The 16,480-nt window shown below is 43.1% G+C and overlaps 1 protein-coding gene and 1 non-coding gene across 6 annotated transcripts; both read right to left on the bottom strand.

Annotated features, from left to right (window-relative positions):
* Nucleotides 1–343: 343 nt before the first annotated feature.
* Nucleotides 344–14,357, bottom strand: brpf3a (bromodomain and PHD finger containing, 3a). 5 transcript variants are annotated; one of them, XM_085456987.1, is made up of 13 exons: nucleotides 14,045–14,357; nucleotides 9,097–10,620; nucleotides 8,768–8,924; nucleotides 6,348–6,479; nucleotides 6,017–6,145; nucleotides 5,592–5,904; nucleotides 5,133–5,471; nucleotides 4,372–4,926; nucleotides 4,211–4,268; nucleotides 4,009–4,091; nucleotides 3,737–3,834; nucleotides 3,120–3,274; nucleotides 344–3,006 (listed from the first exon to the last, which is right to left on the bottom strand). In XM_085456987.1, the coding sequence occupies exons 2-13, from the start codon at nucleotides 10,599–10,601 to the stop codon at nucleotides 2,823–2,825; spliced, it is 3,708 nt and encodes a 1,235-aa protein (XP_085313113.1). In that variant the 5' UTR covers nucleotides 10,602–10,620; nucleotides 14,045–14,357; the 3' UTR covers nucleotides 344–2,822. The 5 variants fall into 5 exon arrangements, with proteins under 5 accessions (XP_085313113.1, XP_085313114.1, XP_085313111.1 ...); XM_085456988.1 differs by lacking the exon at nucleotides 14,045–14,357 and adding an exon at nucleotides 13,890–14,028; XM_085456985.1 differs by lacking the exon at nucleotides 14,045–14,357 and adding an exon at nucleotides 12,650–12,971.
* trnae-uuc (transfer RNA glutamic acid (anticodon UUC)) lies at nucleotides 13,968–14,039 on the bottom strand. The gene has a single exon. It is a non-coding gene; the product is annotated as a tRNA-Glu (tRNA).
* Nucleotides 14,358–16,480: the final 2,123 nt, after the last annotated feature.

Raw genomic sequence — 16,480 nt, 5'->3', positions numbered from 1 at the left:
AGCAGCTATTTGGCCATAAAGGCCTCATTCGCTGTCTCCTCTGAACAGTTGATGTAGAGATGTGTCTGCTACTGGAACTCTGTGTGGCATTTATCTGGGCTCTAATCTGAGGTGCTGTTAACTTGATTTCAATTTTTTCTCTGCTACATTATCATAAATCTTGCTTCATATATTTGATGTCTTCAGTACGTACCTACAATGTAGAAATGTGCTACACACTGCTAATATATTTATTAGCCGTGTGGAAGGACGTCTTAGTAGATGATTTACTTCCATTTAGATTTATCTTCAAACAATACATTTAATTCACTAAAACGAATAAAAATAAAACACGCTACGCACATTAAACTGTTTCAAACAGCATTTATTGTTGTGTGAGAAAATATTGTCTCGGGCAGATTATAGATCTTGCAATACAATTTAAATGACAAGATCAAAAATCTCCTGTGCCACCAAGGGAAAAAAAACGAACAAAACTTGCAGGCAGGTGCAGCAGCTTCTGCCCACAGAGTTAAGGTCTTGTGCCTCCTCGCTTTTAGAGAATATGTTCCATATGTTGGCGAATACCATCACTGTTACAAAGAGCTACGTAGCATCATACATAAATCTTTTCAATATTTAACTTTTTAAATAACACTCTCAACTGCCACAAATTATAAATTAAAATCTAAACTCGATTTTTGCATTCCTTAAATTACTTCATGTAAGCCGATATAAACATACATTTACATATTTACAAAACTATACACATGCACTTTTACTACACTGAGGTTGTACACATGTATGTATAAGCTGTACACACACACACACTCTCACGCACGCACGCACACACACACACACAAGGTTTTGCCACACATATGGCTCCAGGAGTCACCAATCCAATCCTTAAAAGTAACCATTTGTGCTTTTCAAGTTTCCTCAGCCACATTTGCATTCAAGTGCAAATTCTCGAGTGAGGATCGCAGTAGACTTTTTTCTTTTTGCCCCTCCCTCCCCCACAAACCATCTCACCTCTGTAGTGACTTCACATCTAACTAACCAGGTAGCTGCACCGGGTACGCCGACATTCTCATATCACCGTACAGTTTCACAATATGGAAAAATTAAGTAAACACTCTAAAGTCTCACCAACGACACGTCATAGCTGGACTGAGAGTTTGGGACCTCGGAGCAAATGGAATCACTTGTTCCTTTAATGCTCAATTCAATTTGTTTTTCAAAATATAGTAAAATAAAAAAATATTTTTAGTGCTCGTTTCCAAAGCCTAAGCCTCATCCCTGAAAAAGTTTTTTTTTAAAAATCTATTTCAAAAAACTTTTAATTTTGTGCTCAAATATAAAACGCTGTTATAACAGATAAATTCCCTTTATATATTTTTTTAATTCAACTCAGGTGACGTGACTCTGAAGTGACCCTTTTCAGGAAGGAGGAGGAAAAAATATAAATATATATCCAAGAATGACTGGAAGATTACAGGATACAGTGAGAGCTCACTGAGACTTCCAACTACCTGCAGCATTCAGGTGTAGCCAGATGCTCAGCAATATCAGTCAGAGAACAAATGATGCATGGTTATCGTGCATGCACCAAGTAATTCCCAGAACTGCTGAATAAACATGAGCACATGAAAAACAAAGTCCCGGAGTCAAATGTTACCAAAAAAAAAGAAAAAGTTATTTGCACCCCTTCTGATATAGTTTCAATGTGAATGCCTGCAGTAACGGCTTTGATGTAATACCATGAATATTATCCTCCCATGCATTGCTGCTTATCTTGGTCAGAGAAACGAGTCTAAGCAGAGATCCCCCCCAACCTCCCACTCCCAGCTGTTCTGAAGGAGACCCTGAGACATTCTTAATCTCTCTCGTGTGTCCAGGTCCTCCTTCCAGTTGGAAGTGGCCTAAACATTTCACAAAAGAGGCATCCAGGAGGCGTCATGACAGATGCCCGAACCACCTCAACTGGCTCCTTTCAATATGAAGAAGCTACTCCGACCTCCTCTGGAATAAAGGAGCTTCTCTCCTTGTTGCTAAGAGAGATCCAAAAACCCCTCGGAGGAAGCTCTTTACCACCACTTGTATCCACAATCTTGATCTCACCACCTGCAGCTTGTGGCTGTAGAAGAGGGCGGGAAAAGAAGGTCCACTGATAAACCGACAGCTTCAGCAACACTGCACCAGTCTATCTCTCTGAATATTAATGGAACAAAACTCATAGTAACTGAACAAACAGAGGATCTGAAGGAGCAGCTTATACATCACCTGCAACATGCAAACAACAACATGCAAATGATATTATTATTGTTATTATAGAGAACTCTTGAAGACAAACCCGTGTCCATAGCTGTCCAAGTCCAGATATGACGTGAATGTTAAGTGGGACTTTCACACTTCAGTATACACAGTGACGTTTCAATGGCAAATACAATCTAAATATATTTTCAATCAAGAAAATCCCATTCACGATTAAATAATTACACTTTTCTCACGAAAGTCTCGACTCACTTTGGCCTAAAATAAAATCTTTATATGAACACGTAGCAACAGTGGTTGTGGAAAACAATTTTAAAAAAACGTACACAAATAAATGAACAAGTAAATCTACAAAAAAGCACTTTTTCCCCTCCTCATTTCAAAAATCAGTTTTAAAAAAACTTTTTATGCAGATAACCTTCAAATACTACACCTGTTGGGAAGCGTTTGTTTTACTTTCCCAAATTTTTTAAGAGCATTGAAGAAGCTTTGTACACACAACCAGGCAGCTTATTTAAGATGATAAAATCTTTAAAATTAAATTTTATATAAATTGTATTTTTTAAATTTTATATAAAATTGGAGGGTGTGAAGTTAAGATTTCCTCTCACGTGGTTTAAATGTACCATAGCTCGGTCATAAGCAGTGTGCACAGACTTGCGAACGCTGGGTTTTTTGCCTTCCATTAACCGCAGCTTGTCTACAGTGTCGTCCATTCCCAGCGGCAGTAGTTTGTTACGAGGGAGCCATTGCCTGAAAATGAAGAGGGACATTTTTTTTTCTTTTCATTTTACGTTTTAAATTTAGGTGACAAAGACTAACACTAAAATTCAACATGAGTTTATCCCTGACTGTGTGAATCTCACCAAGTTCTTTTGGTGTCAAAAAAGAGCACTAAGAAGAGCTTCTGGTCTTCCTCCATTTGCCTCCATTCACCAAGTTTGAGCACCTCCAGAGGAGGCACGGGAATGGGTATGCCATTGTGGAGAAGTCCTTCCTGGGGCATGTCAGGATCAACAATCTGTAACAGCAGATTATGTCATATACGGCACATTTAGCAACACAGGAACAACGTTTATCTAGACCAAGGCTGTCAAACATAAGGCCAGGGGGCAGGAGACTGCCCGACAAAAACTCCAATCATACTACACCCAAGTAATGTGGGGTGGCTGCAGTTTAGGAGGTTGCTCCTTCGTGCCATGTGGGTGATTGTTAGACAGAAAGCACTACAGCATAGAAGAAAGTGCTTGTGTAAATGGGAGAGTGGAAAATCACCACATAAGAGTTTAATTTAGTAATAAGTAAACACCATCTACAACCATTTTTATAATGAGTAATGAAACTTGTTTAGGTTGATGGAAAGAGGAGTTTTTTTTGGTCCGGCCCATTTAATATCAAAGTGCATTGTATGCAGCTCGCGATGTAAAATGAGTTTGACATCCCTGATTTAGACCATGGAGTGTAAGATTGAATGCATCCTCACCATTGCCGGATACGATGGATATCCCCTGCATTTGGCCCAGACTAGGCCCAGTGGTGCAAGTTTAGTCTCGCTATCTAAAGACAGAAGTGTAGACTTTCCTGTGAACAGGATATCCCAATACATGCAATTAATTTGTATTCATGACAGATCCTGAGCCCAAACTGAGAATAAAATGAAATGTGTATTTTTTTTATGTGTGTAGGCTCATAAATTACTAATCTAAACAGAAAACAGAGCCATTTCACTGTGTTTTGTCTTCTCGTGATACACACCAGATCCAGAGATGTCTCCGTTCTCGCTGCTAGGAACTTTAGCCAAAGCAGGTTTACCCCGACTGCGTTTGGGAGGGGAGACACTGCAGAGAGGAGTGGAAACCAAAACAAGAAGGACCTTTTTAAATTCAAGTCAAATTTATGGAAAAAAACATGCATGCTTCAGTTCAGCACTAGTTTTTCCTGTCCTACTCATACTCACCTTAGGTTGGAGTCGTCTTCATCGTGTTCTGCAGAGCTGTGCTTTCCATTTGTCAGGCCTAGCAACACCACAAACCACATGGTGACAAATACAGACTTTCTTCCCCCTGTTTTCTTTAGAAAATCAAATATCTGTAATGCAGTGATCCATCCGGTCCTTACCTCCTTCTGTGGGCGGAGGAGGGAGTTTGTCTGCCTCACTTTCTGAGCTGTGGCCTCTAGACCTCAGGCGGTGTGAGGAGGGAGAAGGAGGTGCTGGGGAGGCGTTTGGGGTAGGAGGTAATGTGGTGATGTTGTTCACACTGGGTGAATTCGGGCTGGTGGCGGTGCTATCCAACCCGTTGCTTTTAGCCTCAGAGGTTTTACCGTTCTGTTGTGGAAGGGACTTGTTCTTCACCATTCGCGCGCCATTTTTTGCTTTCTTAAACAAAACTGACGTGCGACGACCGACTCCGACCAGAGACAGTGTTGGAGGCGTGCCCAGTGGCGTGACCTCGTGAACAGCGTCTGGTTCCGAAGAAGGCGTTTCTCCGACTTCAGCCTCATCTTCGCCTTGGCTTTTGCTTCCACTCCGGGAGGACCTCTGACGTTTGTAGGAACGTCCGGGTGACCTTCGTCCTCCCGTTACAATGCCCAGGATAGGGGGCTCCAGGGGAGCATCGCCTGGCAGCGGTGATGATACTGGGCAGGTAAGCTCTAGCACAGGTGGAGAGTCATCTGGGTAAAAGAGAATTTTTTTTTTCATCTTACAAGTAATTCATCACCTAAAATCTTCACTGGATGCAGATTTTCCAGTGTGAGAATTTAACTTTGCTAAATTAAAACTGAAAAAAGCCAGAAATTAGACTCTATGAATTTTATTAAAAAAACAATAATAAGTAATAGTAATTATGTATAAACTGCACAATTACTGGCTTAATTACCTGCTTTAGGATTTGACACTGCTGTCAATAGTCCATTCTCCACATTTGTCTTCTCCCTTTTCTTTTCCTTCTTCTTCTCCGCCTCGTCTTCCTCCTCCTCCTCTCCCTCTTCTTCCTTTCCTTCATCCACCTTCTCAATGCCATTCACAGACTGAGCACTTTGCTGCTGGTTCATCTTCTGCCTCAGAGTGTTGATCTCTCGGCGCAGCAGCCTAATGCGCTTGGTGCGACCGCCGCTGGTACGCATGGATGCGACTACGTCCAGTTTATCCAGTAAGGCCTTTAGTTGCTCCTCTGTGGTTAAGTGCAGTCTGTTCTCTGGGTCCAACAGAGAGTCAACTACAGAGATTACAACCACAAAAACAAGAAGGAGGAAAGAAAAAAAAAGCCAGATGAACAAATGAAGCCTGAGGGTTACATCCAAGAAAAGATGTGATCTATGTCCCGTGCTCAACTCACCATCATCCCATGTACAGTTGTAGAAGCCATGTTTGTTTGGAGCCTCTGGCAGGTGCATGCCTGTACTGGGGTCCAGGCCGATGCTCTGAGACTGCCTGTGGGCGTGGCGGAGAACGGCACCTCCCACCTCCCGCAGTTGTAAGGCTGCTCTGTGGAACATGGTGTCCTTGGAGTTGTACTTGAGGCAGTTCGAGATCATGAGGTCGAAGTCCTCTTCTAGGTCAGTGATGGAACAGTAGGCATGTCCCTCCAGTTTGGTGCGCATAGTGGAGAAGTCCATGGGTTGGGTAATAAACTCCAGGTAATCTGGGACCTCGGCGAATCACAGAAAAAAGGAATGTCAGCAGAGTCACAGTACAGTCAAAGTAGCCATGCTGCTGAGTGAAGAGTGCATTCAGAACAGGCTGCTGTCTAACTGCACCGACCTCTGACAGATTGACGGGCTGAGAGAAGATTTTGGCTGTGTCCTTCTCTTGTAGTTGCTCCAGGGTGGATCTCAGAAGCACCAGCGCAGGAGTCAACTTCAGCTCAAGAGCAGCCTGCTGAATTTTCATCTGTGTGTGGTGACATAATCACACAGGGGAGAATACAAGGTCACTCTGCGGGGTGCAAAAGAATGACAAATGCTGCGGGGAACAGAAATTCATGCTCCCTCGAACTGTTATGTTAATTTCTCCTCATCAGCTGGTGATTTCTTAAATGAAAACATTTAATGTTTGGTCTATAAACTTGTCTCAGACTTCCTTTTAAACACACCTGCTCTCTCTTTAGCCGCTCCCTCTTGCGGATGAGCTCCACCAAAAGTCTCGCTCTTTCCAGGTCTTGCCTCAACTTTTGCCAGTATCGCAGCTCCTCTCGCGCGGCACTCAGCTTTTCATCAGGCTCCCTCTGAAAATGATAGAAAAAGCTTTAAAAAAACACCATAATTATTCTTTTTGTCTCTCTTTAGTTCTCTCTGTCCAGATGAACAGCATCAAGTTTTGGGGATCTACTAGGGCTGCACGATTTTGCATAAAATGAGAATCACGATTTTTTGGCTTAGAATTGAGATCACGATTCTCTCACGATTTTCTTTTCCAGTATAAATATTTATTGCACTTATTAACTGCACATCAACTTCGTAACAGTTGAGACTGAACATAAAAACAATAAATAAACATAAAAACAACAAATGTCTCACGTTTTGTTGTTGTACTGCTTGAAATTCCGTCTCCACCATTGCTCGACACTGCGTGTATAGAGCAGGTAGTGCAACAATAGAAAAATAGTTGCGGGACGGCACTGTGTAGCGTTTGTCTAGGGTGTTGATCATTTTCCTAAATCCCTCTTTTTGCACAGTGTTGATGGGAGCCATATCTTTGGTCAGGTGATAAGTGATAGCCTCCGTTATTTCTTTGTGCCTGCGGGAGTTCGACGTGTATAGGGAAGCGTTGTATAAGGTTCCCGTTATTGATGTTTGGGTGGTTGACCGGGACGGATTTTCTCCTGTCACTTTCTCGTCATCCCTGACGTGCTCTCCGTTGTTTTTTCCCTGCTAATTTTAGCATCACACGGCACAGCTCCTGTATCACGTGGTATAAGGCTCCGCCCTTGTCATTTGTTGAGCAGGAAGAGTGAGCGCTTGTTTTCATGCAGATTATGTCCCGGATCAAAATGCGGTACAGTCGTCGTTGTCATTTTTCTTTTTTTTTTAATCGTTGTCATTTGGAAATGAGATCGCAAATAAGTATGAATCGCGATTTTCTAACGATTAATTGTGCAGCCCTAGGATCTACACAAGCTGCACATCCAAAGTTGTTATAAAAGTTTAAAAGAAACCAAAAGAACGTGAGTTGAAATAAAGTATATTTACCAACTTAGCAACTGTGAACACATCTCTTATCAGCTGTGTATTGCGTAGGACATCTTTGCCATCTCTGATAATAACTAACGACACATTTTCACAACATTTTACAGGCCATCTCGACACATTGCCCAGCAGCAGCAGCAGAACTGTGAAGGATTTTGTGGAAGCTTGCCATATTCAAAATCAGCCACTGCAAAGTGTGATGTCTGGGCTTATGTTGGATTTCAGTGTGTGAGGATGGAGAATAAGGTGTGAAGTGATTTTATTCCCGTGACTTGGCTGATTCTGATCTGAACAGACTCTCTGAAGGCCTCAGACACCAGTTACATCCTCCACTGACAGCAGAATAGAAATATTTCATTTTATTTTGTCATTTATATAATTTAAACACTCAGCTGCATTCATATTGTCATGGTCCTGAGTCTGAGGACTCAGTGTTTTGTGTTTCCTTATGCTTTTGTTCATTCCGAGTGTGTATTCTGTTGTTATTTTGCCATTTGTTAGGTTTCTGTTCTTTGCCTGCCTGCTCCCACTTCTCTGTGTTCCCTCTGTCTGTCCACGGTGTTATTGTGTCTGCTCATGAGTCTGCCTGTCAAGTTCAGTGTCCTGTCTGGTTCTCTGTCTGTTAATTTCCTGTTTTATTCTGAAGGTTCATGTCTGATGTGAGTGTGTTCAGTTTACATTTCCCCTGTCCCGTCAGCTCTGATTTCTCCCAGCTGTGCTGCCCTCCTGTCTCTTATCCCCTGATTACTGGTGTGTGTGTATTTAAGCCCTGTGTGTTCTCCTGCCTGTTGCCGGTTCGTCTGTATTACTCCATGTAAGTCCGCGCTTTTCTGCATTCATCTGTGTCTCTCTGCGTTTTTGTATCCTCCGTCAGTCTGCGTCTCTCTGCCTTTCTCCCCGTGTCCTGTGGATTTCTAGTTGCTCTTTAGTTTTCCCAGTTTAGGTTTCCGTTAGTTTGTCTCATTATTCGTTTTCTGTTCCTGCCACTGACACCTTGTAAATAAACTCCACTAATCTTTTCATACACTGCTTGCTCTTGGGTCCTTTTTCCAACTCCACACGGCTCGCCTCGGCAGCCGTGACACATATTGTTTCTGCTGCTATCAGTACAGACACCAGCTTTACAGAAGTGAGAGATCTGACTACAGTCACATGGGTCAGCGATGGCAAAACCACAGGTGCTGCGTTTGCAGTCACATGTGTGAATGCTAAAAATGTAGACTGTTTATTTTCATTTGTGCTCAGTCATTTACACACCACTGCAGTGCAGTTATTACTGAACAGTCACTGTTGTGTTATAGGTACATTTGATGACGTCTCTCCTCACCTGCTCTGCAGTCCTGTGGGCCTGTAGGTGGGAATGAAGCCGCCGTATTAAAGGCATCCCATTTCGCGACTGTCGTTTCAGCAACCAGTAGTTATGAAGCCGCTGCATGAACTGGTTCTTTCTCTGGACTTCAGCTCCTGTGCAGATCTTGTTCAGCCTGTTGAGACACAACGTGAGAGTTTATAGATTAAAATACTAGTATTAACATTATAACCACTGGATAGTGACATTATGATAAGGCTATCTGTAAAAATCTCTCAGTGACATAGATTAAAATCAGACAGCAAATGGTAAACTATGGAAATTTGTACAGTATGCAAATGACACACCTGTGCGACGGGATCTGAGGCACCAGCAGCACAGGAATATTGGAGCGACGTGACCCACCAGACCCTTTTGAATTCTTCTTCTTTTGTCCTTTGGTAGCTTTCTTGTTTGGTGATGAGGGGGGACTCTGAGTATAAGACCGCTGACCCCGATTACCCCTGCCCCCCACGAGCCTCCCTTCCACCGACTCATCTCCAGACCCGTCTCGCCGAGACCCAACAGGAGAGTGATGCTCACAGAAAGCGGTCTTCTTCACGGAGAAGGTGGTGCCGTTAACACCTGTCTCCCGGACTGGGTCTATCTTCATGAACAAGCCAGCCTTCTGGGCGCAGGTGACGTGAAAAGCCCTGTAACAGTTGGCTTTGTGGCACTGAATGGAGGCTCCTCTGCCTTTCTGCTTACACAGGTAGCAGGTGAGCTTCCAACGAGCGGGAGGGATGTTACTGACCCCCTCCACGGGCTCAAGGAACACCGTGTTGGCAAAGCAAACTTCTGGGATCCATATGGCACAGACAACATGGGCCCAACGCCCATCACTTGTCTGTTTGAAGGCACCTCCTCGGTTGGGACAGAGAACACAGTCTACAGGGCGGGAGGGGGACTGCAGGCAGCAGCGGCACAGCCACTGGCCCTCGGGGACGTAGGGCACACCGTAACACTCCTGGTGGACGGCCAGGTTACAGATGTCACAGAACAGGATGACGTTACTGTTCAGACATTCGTCATCCAAGCAGACGCAGCAGAAGGCGTCCTCGTCGACAGCATTCTGGGACAGAGCCTGGCTGCGGGACTCCAAGATGGACTCCCTCTCCAGGCGGTCGATGAGCAGCTCAAAAGTGTCCGGAGATACGGATGCATGGCCATCGGACACCCTCTTCTGGTTCACCATCTCCAGCCAGGCGAGGTCCTCCTCGTCCATGTCGTACTCTGCCACGCTGTCCTGCTCCTCCCCAGATTTTTCTATGTAACGATAGTAGGCTGCCGGGAGAGGAGGCGCCTCTGTGGGGGAAACCGAACTCAGCACACGGAAGGTCGGCTCAGGCAGAGGTGTTTGGAGGGCCGGCTGCTGAAAGGAAAAAGCCGATCCTGTGTGCTGATTAGAGCTGGAGCGCTGGTTCTGGTTTGATGTGTTTTTACCACTCCTCCTGTTTTTGCCGTTTGCGGGTTTCCTCCACGTCCTGGTTTTACTCTGTGTCTGCTCACTGTTCTCCTTGTTACTGTTGCACTCTGCAATGTCCTGGGCCATCATCTCGTCCTCTGTGATAACTGGCAGAGGATCTGTGATGTTAATCCGATGGAGTCTTCCATCTAGGTCCACTTCCACTATTTTCTGAGCCTGAGCGTATGTCAAAGTCTCCCTGGATGGAGAGAGCTGCAGTCTGTAAGGGGAGGGGGGCCGCAACTGGCCAGATGTACCCCTGCCCCTTCCTCTCCCTCTGCCTCGACCCCTACCCATGCTGAGTCTGCTAACAACTGCCTCGCATTCCCACCTCCTCGTCTTCTGCATGGGACTTTGCACTAGCGCCCTTAGAAATAGAGAAGAAAAATGTTTAATGCAACGATTGAAATTGCAGCGTCAACACTATTTGGTACTTTGTGAAATTATATGCAAAGATTTACTGTAGCTGCTGTATATTCACATTGGAGAGCATGGAAGATATAAAAGCTTAGGGGAGAAAAACAGAGTGCCTATATTAAGATTAGTGAAAACAAAAAATAACATATCACCAAATTTCTTCTACAAGCAACTTTCGCCACTCAGTAGCCACCTTGGTAACTCATTTAGGCAGCTATTTTGATACCCTAACAAGGCAAAATAGCCATTTTTTCTACTACACATTTGCAAAAATTCAAAACAACACAGCTTCCCTTAAGGATTCATCCAGAGTGCAGACACGATCCGAATGCTTTGCTGCAAAATTCAATTCAATTCAATTTTATTTATATAGCGCCAAATCACAACAACAGTCGCCTCAAGGCGCTTTATATTGTACAGTAGATTGTACAAAAAGCAAGTAGAAACACCTGCTGCGATACAGCTGAAACTATCATGAACCTCAGTCGTGCATGTGCGTCAGACAATAAAACAACTGGTTGACTGCCACTTCTGCCATTACAGATTTCAAATCATCTTTGGTCCTGATTAAGCTCACTGGGTTAAGCAGGCGACTCCTTTGGCATATGGCTAATGTGGAGGCCTGGGTTCAGTTTTTGTTGTCTTCTTTCTACTATCCTACCAAATAAAGACTAAAAAGCCCCCTACCCAAAATACATATTCTTTTAATGCTCTATCTCTGTCTTATTTAGTCACTGAGATCACGTTGTTTGGATTAACAATGAAAGCATTTCACATTAAAACTGTCTGTTTAATTTTATTTCTACAAGACAAGCAAAACGTTACATATAATTTTTGGCTGCAATTTTGGTCATGTGGAAGGTAATTTATGGTGCACCAATTTATGTACAGCATTACCTGTATATGGTTCAAATGGCAGTAAAGTGATTTGACTTGATGTTGCACTGTACCAATTGTGCACTAACAATGAATCCAATTTGACAGGGGCCCATTTATTTTTCTATTATTTTCATTATTATTGCACTTTTCCGATATTCGGGAATAATTTGCAAAATTTACCGACCAATATAAAGCAACACTCAATAATCTGCTCTGCCAGGTAAAGTAGTTTTTGTATGCCTGTGGCTCTTAATGTGGTTTTGTGTATGTAAATTAAGGGTCACACCCAGCATTCACACATTACATATATTTTTATCACCACATTTCCAGAGTAAGAAAAATAAAGCCCCTAAAACACGTTATAAAGACATAATGAGAATATATAGGTTTTATGTATCCATTAACGTGTTTTTTTTTTTAATTAATTCTGCCCTAAAAGCTTGCTTTATTCTGTTTATTGGTGTTTTCTTTTTTATTCCTGTGTAAATAATTACAGGGTAAAAGGGGGTCAGCTCGGGTGCTGTGCTCTGTAATAACACAGTAAGCACTCATGTTGCACAAACACAACTACAGTAACTTGCACTGCTTGCATCTCGCCTCTCTCACCATTGGTCAAAAGGGGAGTCCGTAACGCGAGCACAAGTCTCGCCCACCAATAAAACGCTAGCACCATGTTTTTTTTTCTACCCCCTTGTTGCTGTGCCTAGTTAGGTTGAAGCGCGCTAAATACCAACCCGAGTATCTAACATCTGTCAGCCATTTTAGGCGCACAACAGCAGAGACAACGACTGTATTGCAAGTTGATTAGCAGCCCAATTATACATGCAAACAGCAGCCAGAGAGCAGGTGCACTGTATGCACCGAGTCCGAATGCATATTACATTGCATGAATGCTTTAGATCACGAGAGTGCAAACGTGCAACGTTTTCGGGTATTGCTTTGTAGTCCAGACCCCTGCAAAAAAAAAAAAAAGACCGTCTCTTTGCCGATGTGATAACGTTTCTCGGTCGGACAGGACACACGGATGCCGTGTGACAGAAAGGCTGATTTTCCTATCAGTCCTGAAAGTGCCCTTTAAAAAACAAACCAGAGTTGTTTACCTTGTTCAGTCGTCCTCTGCAGTGCGAGTGCCCGACAGAAAAACTGCACCAAGCTAAATGTCAGCTACTGACAGACTACAATCAAGGCAGACATGCTAGCCGTTAGCTTAGCTAGCCGGTAATTTCAGGAGCGACAGCGTCATCTTCAGCACTCCCGTTCTCCGCCGTGACTGCGCTTAAACACACAAACTCGACCCGGTTTCATTGGTGTGGTTTTAACCTTTCAAACGATAGTGGTCATCAAACTAGGGACACCGAAATCCTGAAGATATCAAATTAATGTACCTTGGATGAGGCTAAATATTCAGTCAAGATGGCTTGAAAAATACGCCCCTTTAGAAAAAACCCACCTCAGCCAATCACAGGGCGCCGCTGCACCTCGCATTCAACGCGCACCGACTTCTGATTGGTCGATGGGCTAAAGCGGACTCATCGGACTCGTTCTAGAGCTCATCATCGAAAGAAGCGGTGAGGAAAACAACCTGAAATTTATTGCGCGCCTTCTGGCCTTGTCTCCCATCTCCTCCAGACCAGCGCAGTACCCGTTTCACCACATTTTCAAAGGGGAACATGCGGGTTAGTTTGTGGAGCTCGTAGCAGAAACGATCAGTGAAGAAAACACATTGCTGCTACCATCAGGACTGTTACCTATCTATTTATTATTTTCATTTGTGATTACTCTTTTATCCTGACGGTGTGGGTGTTTATGCTTGTTTGTGTGCACAACAGTGCTTTCTTCCTTTAAATGCCTAAGGCTACCTGAATATTGTTGCTTACTGATTTCTTAAACATGACAATGAGTTCGCCAAACTCCAATCACCCCCACAGTCACCAAGCCTCGAGCCAACAGAGCACCTTTAGGAGGATGAGGTGGAAGTGATGGGAGAGTCACATCGTGGCGGTACAACTGGCAACCATACTGAAATGATAACTTCTGCTGTTGTCATGTCAATCTGGACCAAACCTTTTGAGGAACGTTTACAGGACCTTGTTGAATCTATGTCATGAAGACTTGGCTTGAGGCACGCTCAGTCATCCATGTAAGGATATCCAGATGAACAGAATCACCTCTATGGAATTGGAATTAAGTATTGAATTAAAGCACTTGTGTAGGTAAAGTGGGGTCCAACAACAGTATGCCAAAAACTCCAACATCCAGCAACAACAGCAGGAAAATGCCTCAACATTATATTCTATAACAACAGAAAGGAGCAGAAAACACAACACACTTAGTGTTTACGAGGAGAAACTTTTTCCATCGCCTTTCTCATTGGTAGAGATCTTTTAACCGCGTGAGCATGAACACTGTGAAAAGGAGTTCCCATACCGGGAGTCGAACCCGGGCCGCCTGGGTGAAAACCAGGAATCCTAACCGCTAGACCATATGGGACTTACGTTCACGTCAGAGATGTGTGCAGATGAAAAAAAAAGGTTAAATAATGAGGAAACTTCTCCACAGTCCTTCGCAGTGGGTGTAGTGGATTTGTTGACAGTCACTGGCAGCTGTTACTGCTTCATTTAGACCCGTTTGGAGCGATTCTCTTGCTGCTGTGAATTTAAAATTCCGACTTTCTTTGGGAAATAAAAAAAATAACAATAATACTACTCCATCACTGGCTAAATGAAGGAAATTTCATTAAATTAATTTAAAGCCACGCCGATACTTTTTGTGCACACAACGGCAACCCAACGGACCGTCTTCATGACAACCGAGCGAGCTCCACCCACTGCAGATGTAGACTGACGTTTGGCAGCTCTGAATAGATTTTTGTTTGTCACATGTGTAGTTTCAAGACCATATCCGCACGAAAGAAAACACAAAGCCTCTTGCATGGGTTATTTTTATTTTATTTTTTACATTTTATTTCCCACTGACCCTTTCTGCATATCTCTATGGGCTTCTTTCATTTCTCTAATGTGTACCTCCTGGTCTACTCTGACCTGACCTGACCTAGAAGGTCATGTTGAAAGGACAGAGGAGACTTGATCAAGTATGCATGGGTGTGTCCTCCGGGGGAACATAAAGCCTTTAAAGCGCATTTGTGTGCTTCTGTTATAGCCACTTCCTGTTTTCTGTTGGTTATCACAGTTGCTATAGTGAGATTTTTTTTCTTCATTTGCTTCCTGTCTTTGTTTTTGATCTTTTTTGCCATCCTCATCAGTTTCCCCTGCCATCATCTTCTTAATTCTTTGTGTGCCCCCAATCGGTTTCCCAGTTTTTACCAATTGCTCATTTTCTTTGCTGGTGTTCCTCATGCCATCTCAATTTTTGGTTGGTTTACTTTGTTGGACCTCTTCACTACCAGCATCCCGCAGCTAGCCCCTTTTATTCATTTCAGTAAATACCCTTAAACATCAAATCCTCACACCCCACTCTTAGATTGGGCACTTTCCCTAAACTTTCTGACCTTACATCCTCCTTCTGATGCCACATTTCATTTTATTCATACAAATTATTGATGCTGCCATCAGCTGAGTGGACAAAACCCAATTCTATAAGCATGATTACAGCTAAAATTTTGATCTTCTGGTCCTGGATTTGAATCCAGTCTAGGCAGCTTGTATGTTTTCAGTGTGTCTGAGTGGGTTTTTTTTTCTTTCCCATGTACTTTGGCTTCCTCCCACAACTTAAAAGCAGTTTTATTGGTGATTCTTATCAGACTGTAGGCTTGAATAGTTGTCTATGTATTAGTCTATGTAAAATGGGGAAAAGTTGTCTCGGTATAAGAAGGAAACAAATCCTAATAGCACTCTGGAGAAAACCACCACACTCACAGGAAATAAGCAATACATTTTTTTCTTTTCATAGCAGACTACTGCACTGGGAGTGCAATTCCGGTCCACAGTCCATGGCCTAAGAACATGGTCTGAGTTTTCAGCTTGGTCATAGACAGGAAAAGATGGTCACTCAACGAAATAAGCAGTCAATCATATGTTAATTTTGTAGCTTCCTAAAAGAGTTTCCACCCACCTTCCACTTAAAAAAGCTTTGTGTTGGTGGGAGTGAGTTTCTACATCAAGTCCTGGGAATGCCACTTTCAATCTCTTGGTCTTAGTGCTTCCATCAGGTTGGTCACCTACTAATTGTGCAGTAGGCTTTTCCTCCTTTGACTCTCATAATACATAAGTTGCTAGCATCAGTTCCCAGTCCAGTTTTTTCTTAAAAACTCCACATATTCCCTTAAAAATGGATCTTCCTTCCACTAAAAAAGAACCGGCCAGTCCAGGGTAAAACCATTTGCAATAAAGGTGTGCTTTTTCCCATACAACTAATTCAACCAGCTCCTCATGTGATCTCCAGCATCTTTGTTTCCTGCCTCTCCACACCAGAGTTTCCCCCTTTCTGTCCTCATCGAAAAGGGCTCCAAACCCACACTAACAGTATTCAACTTCAAATAGCTGGCAGCTAGACAAGAGGGGAACCTCCCACGTGGATGTGGCTAAAGTCCACACATCAAATAAATAAATAAAAACATGCAAAAGAAGAAGAATAGTCCTAAGCCAATAGCTGGCAGAAGATCCTCATAATGATTCCACTGTGCCACATTCTACAATGTTACAACATTAGCCCTGCAACAGAAGCGTGACCTGTAGATGGTTTAGTGGGACAGGTTTTTAGGAAAAGGTAGTTCAATCATATTTCAGTCCTGCTTAAATCAGCAATGATTTATTTACTTTATTACTTTAATTTATTACTCTTTCTGCATAAGATGAAAGATGAGATAGATTGATTATATAATCACTGGCTTACTCACTTCTTTAGGTCTGTTCTACATTTTGAAGCTACAAGACACCCACTGAAAACACACATACATACTGATTCAATAGAAG

The sequence above is a fragment of the Copadichromis virginalis genome, linkage group LG5 (genome assembly GCF_057382275.1).
Source record: "Copadichromis virginalis isolate Kocher_CV1m ecotype Utaka linkage group LG5, C_Virginalis_male_GT1.1, whole genome shotgun sequence".
Lineage (NCBI taxonomy): Eukaryota > Metazoa > Chordata > Actinopteri > Cichliformes > Cichlidae > Copadichromis > Copadichromis virginalis.
Note: the sequence above shows the minus strand (reverse complement) of the source record. Positions and strands in the feature narration are given on the sequence as shown.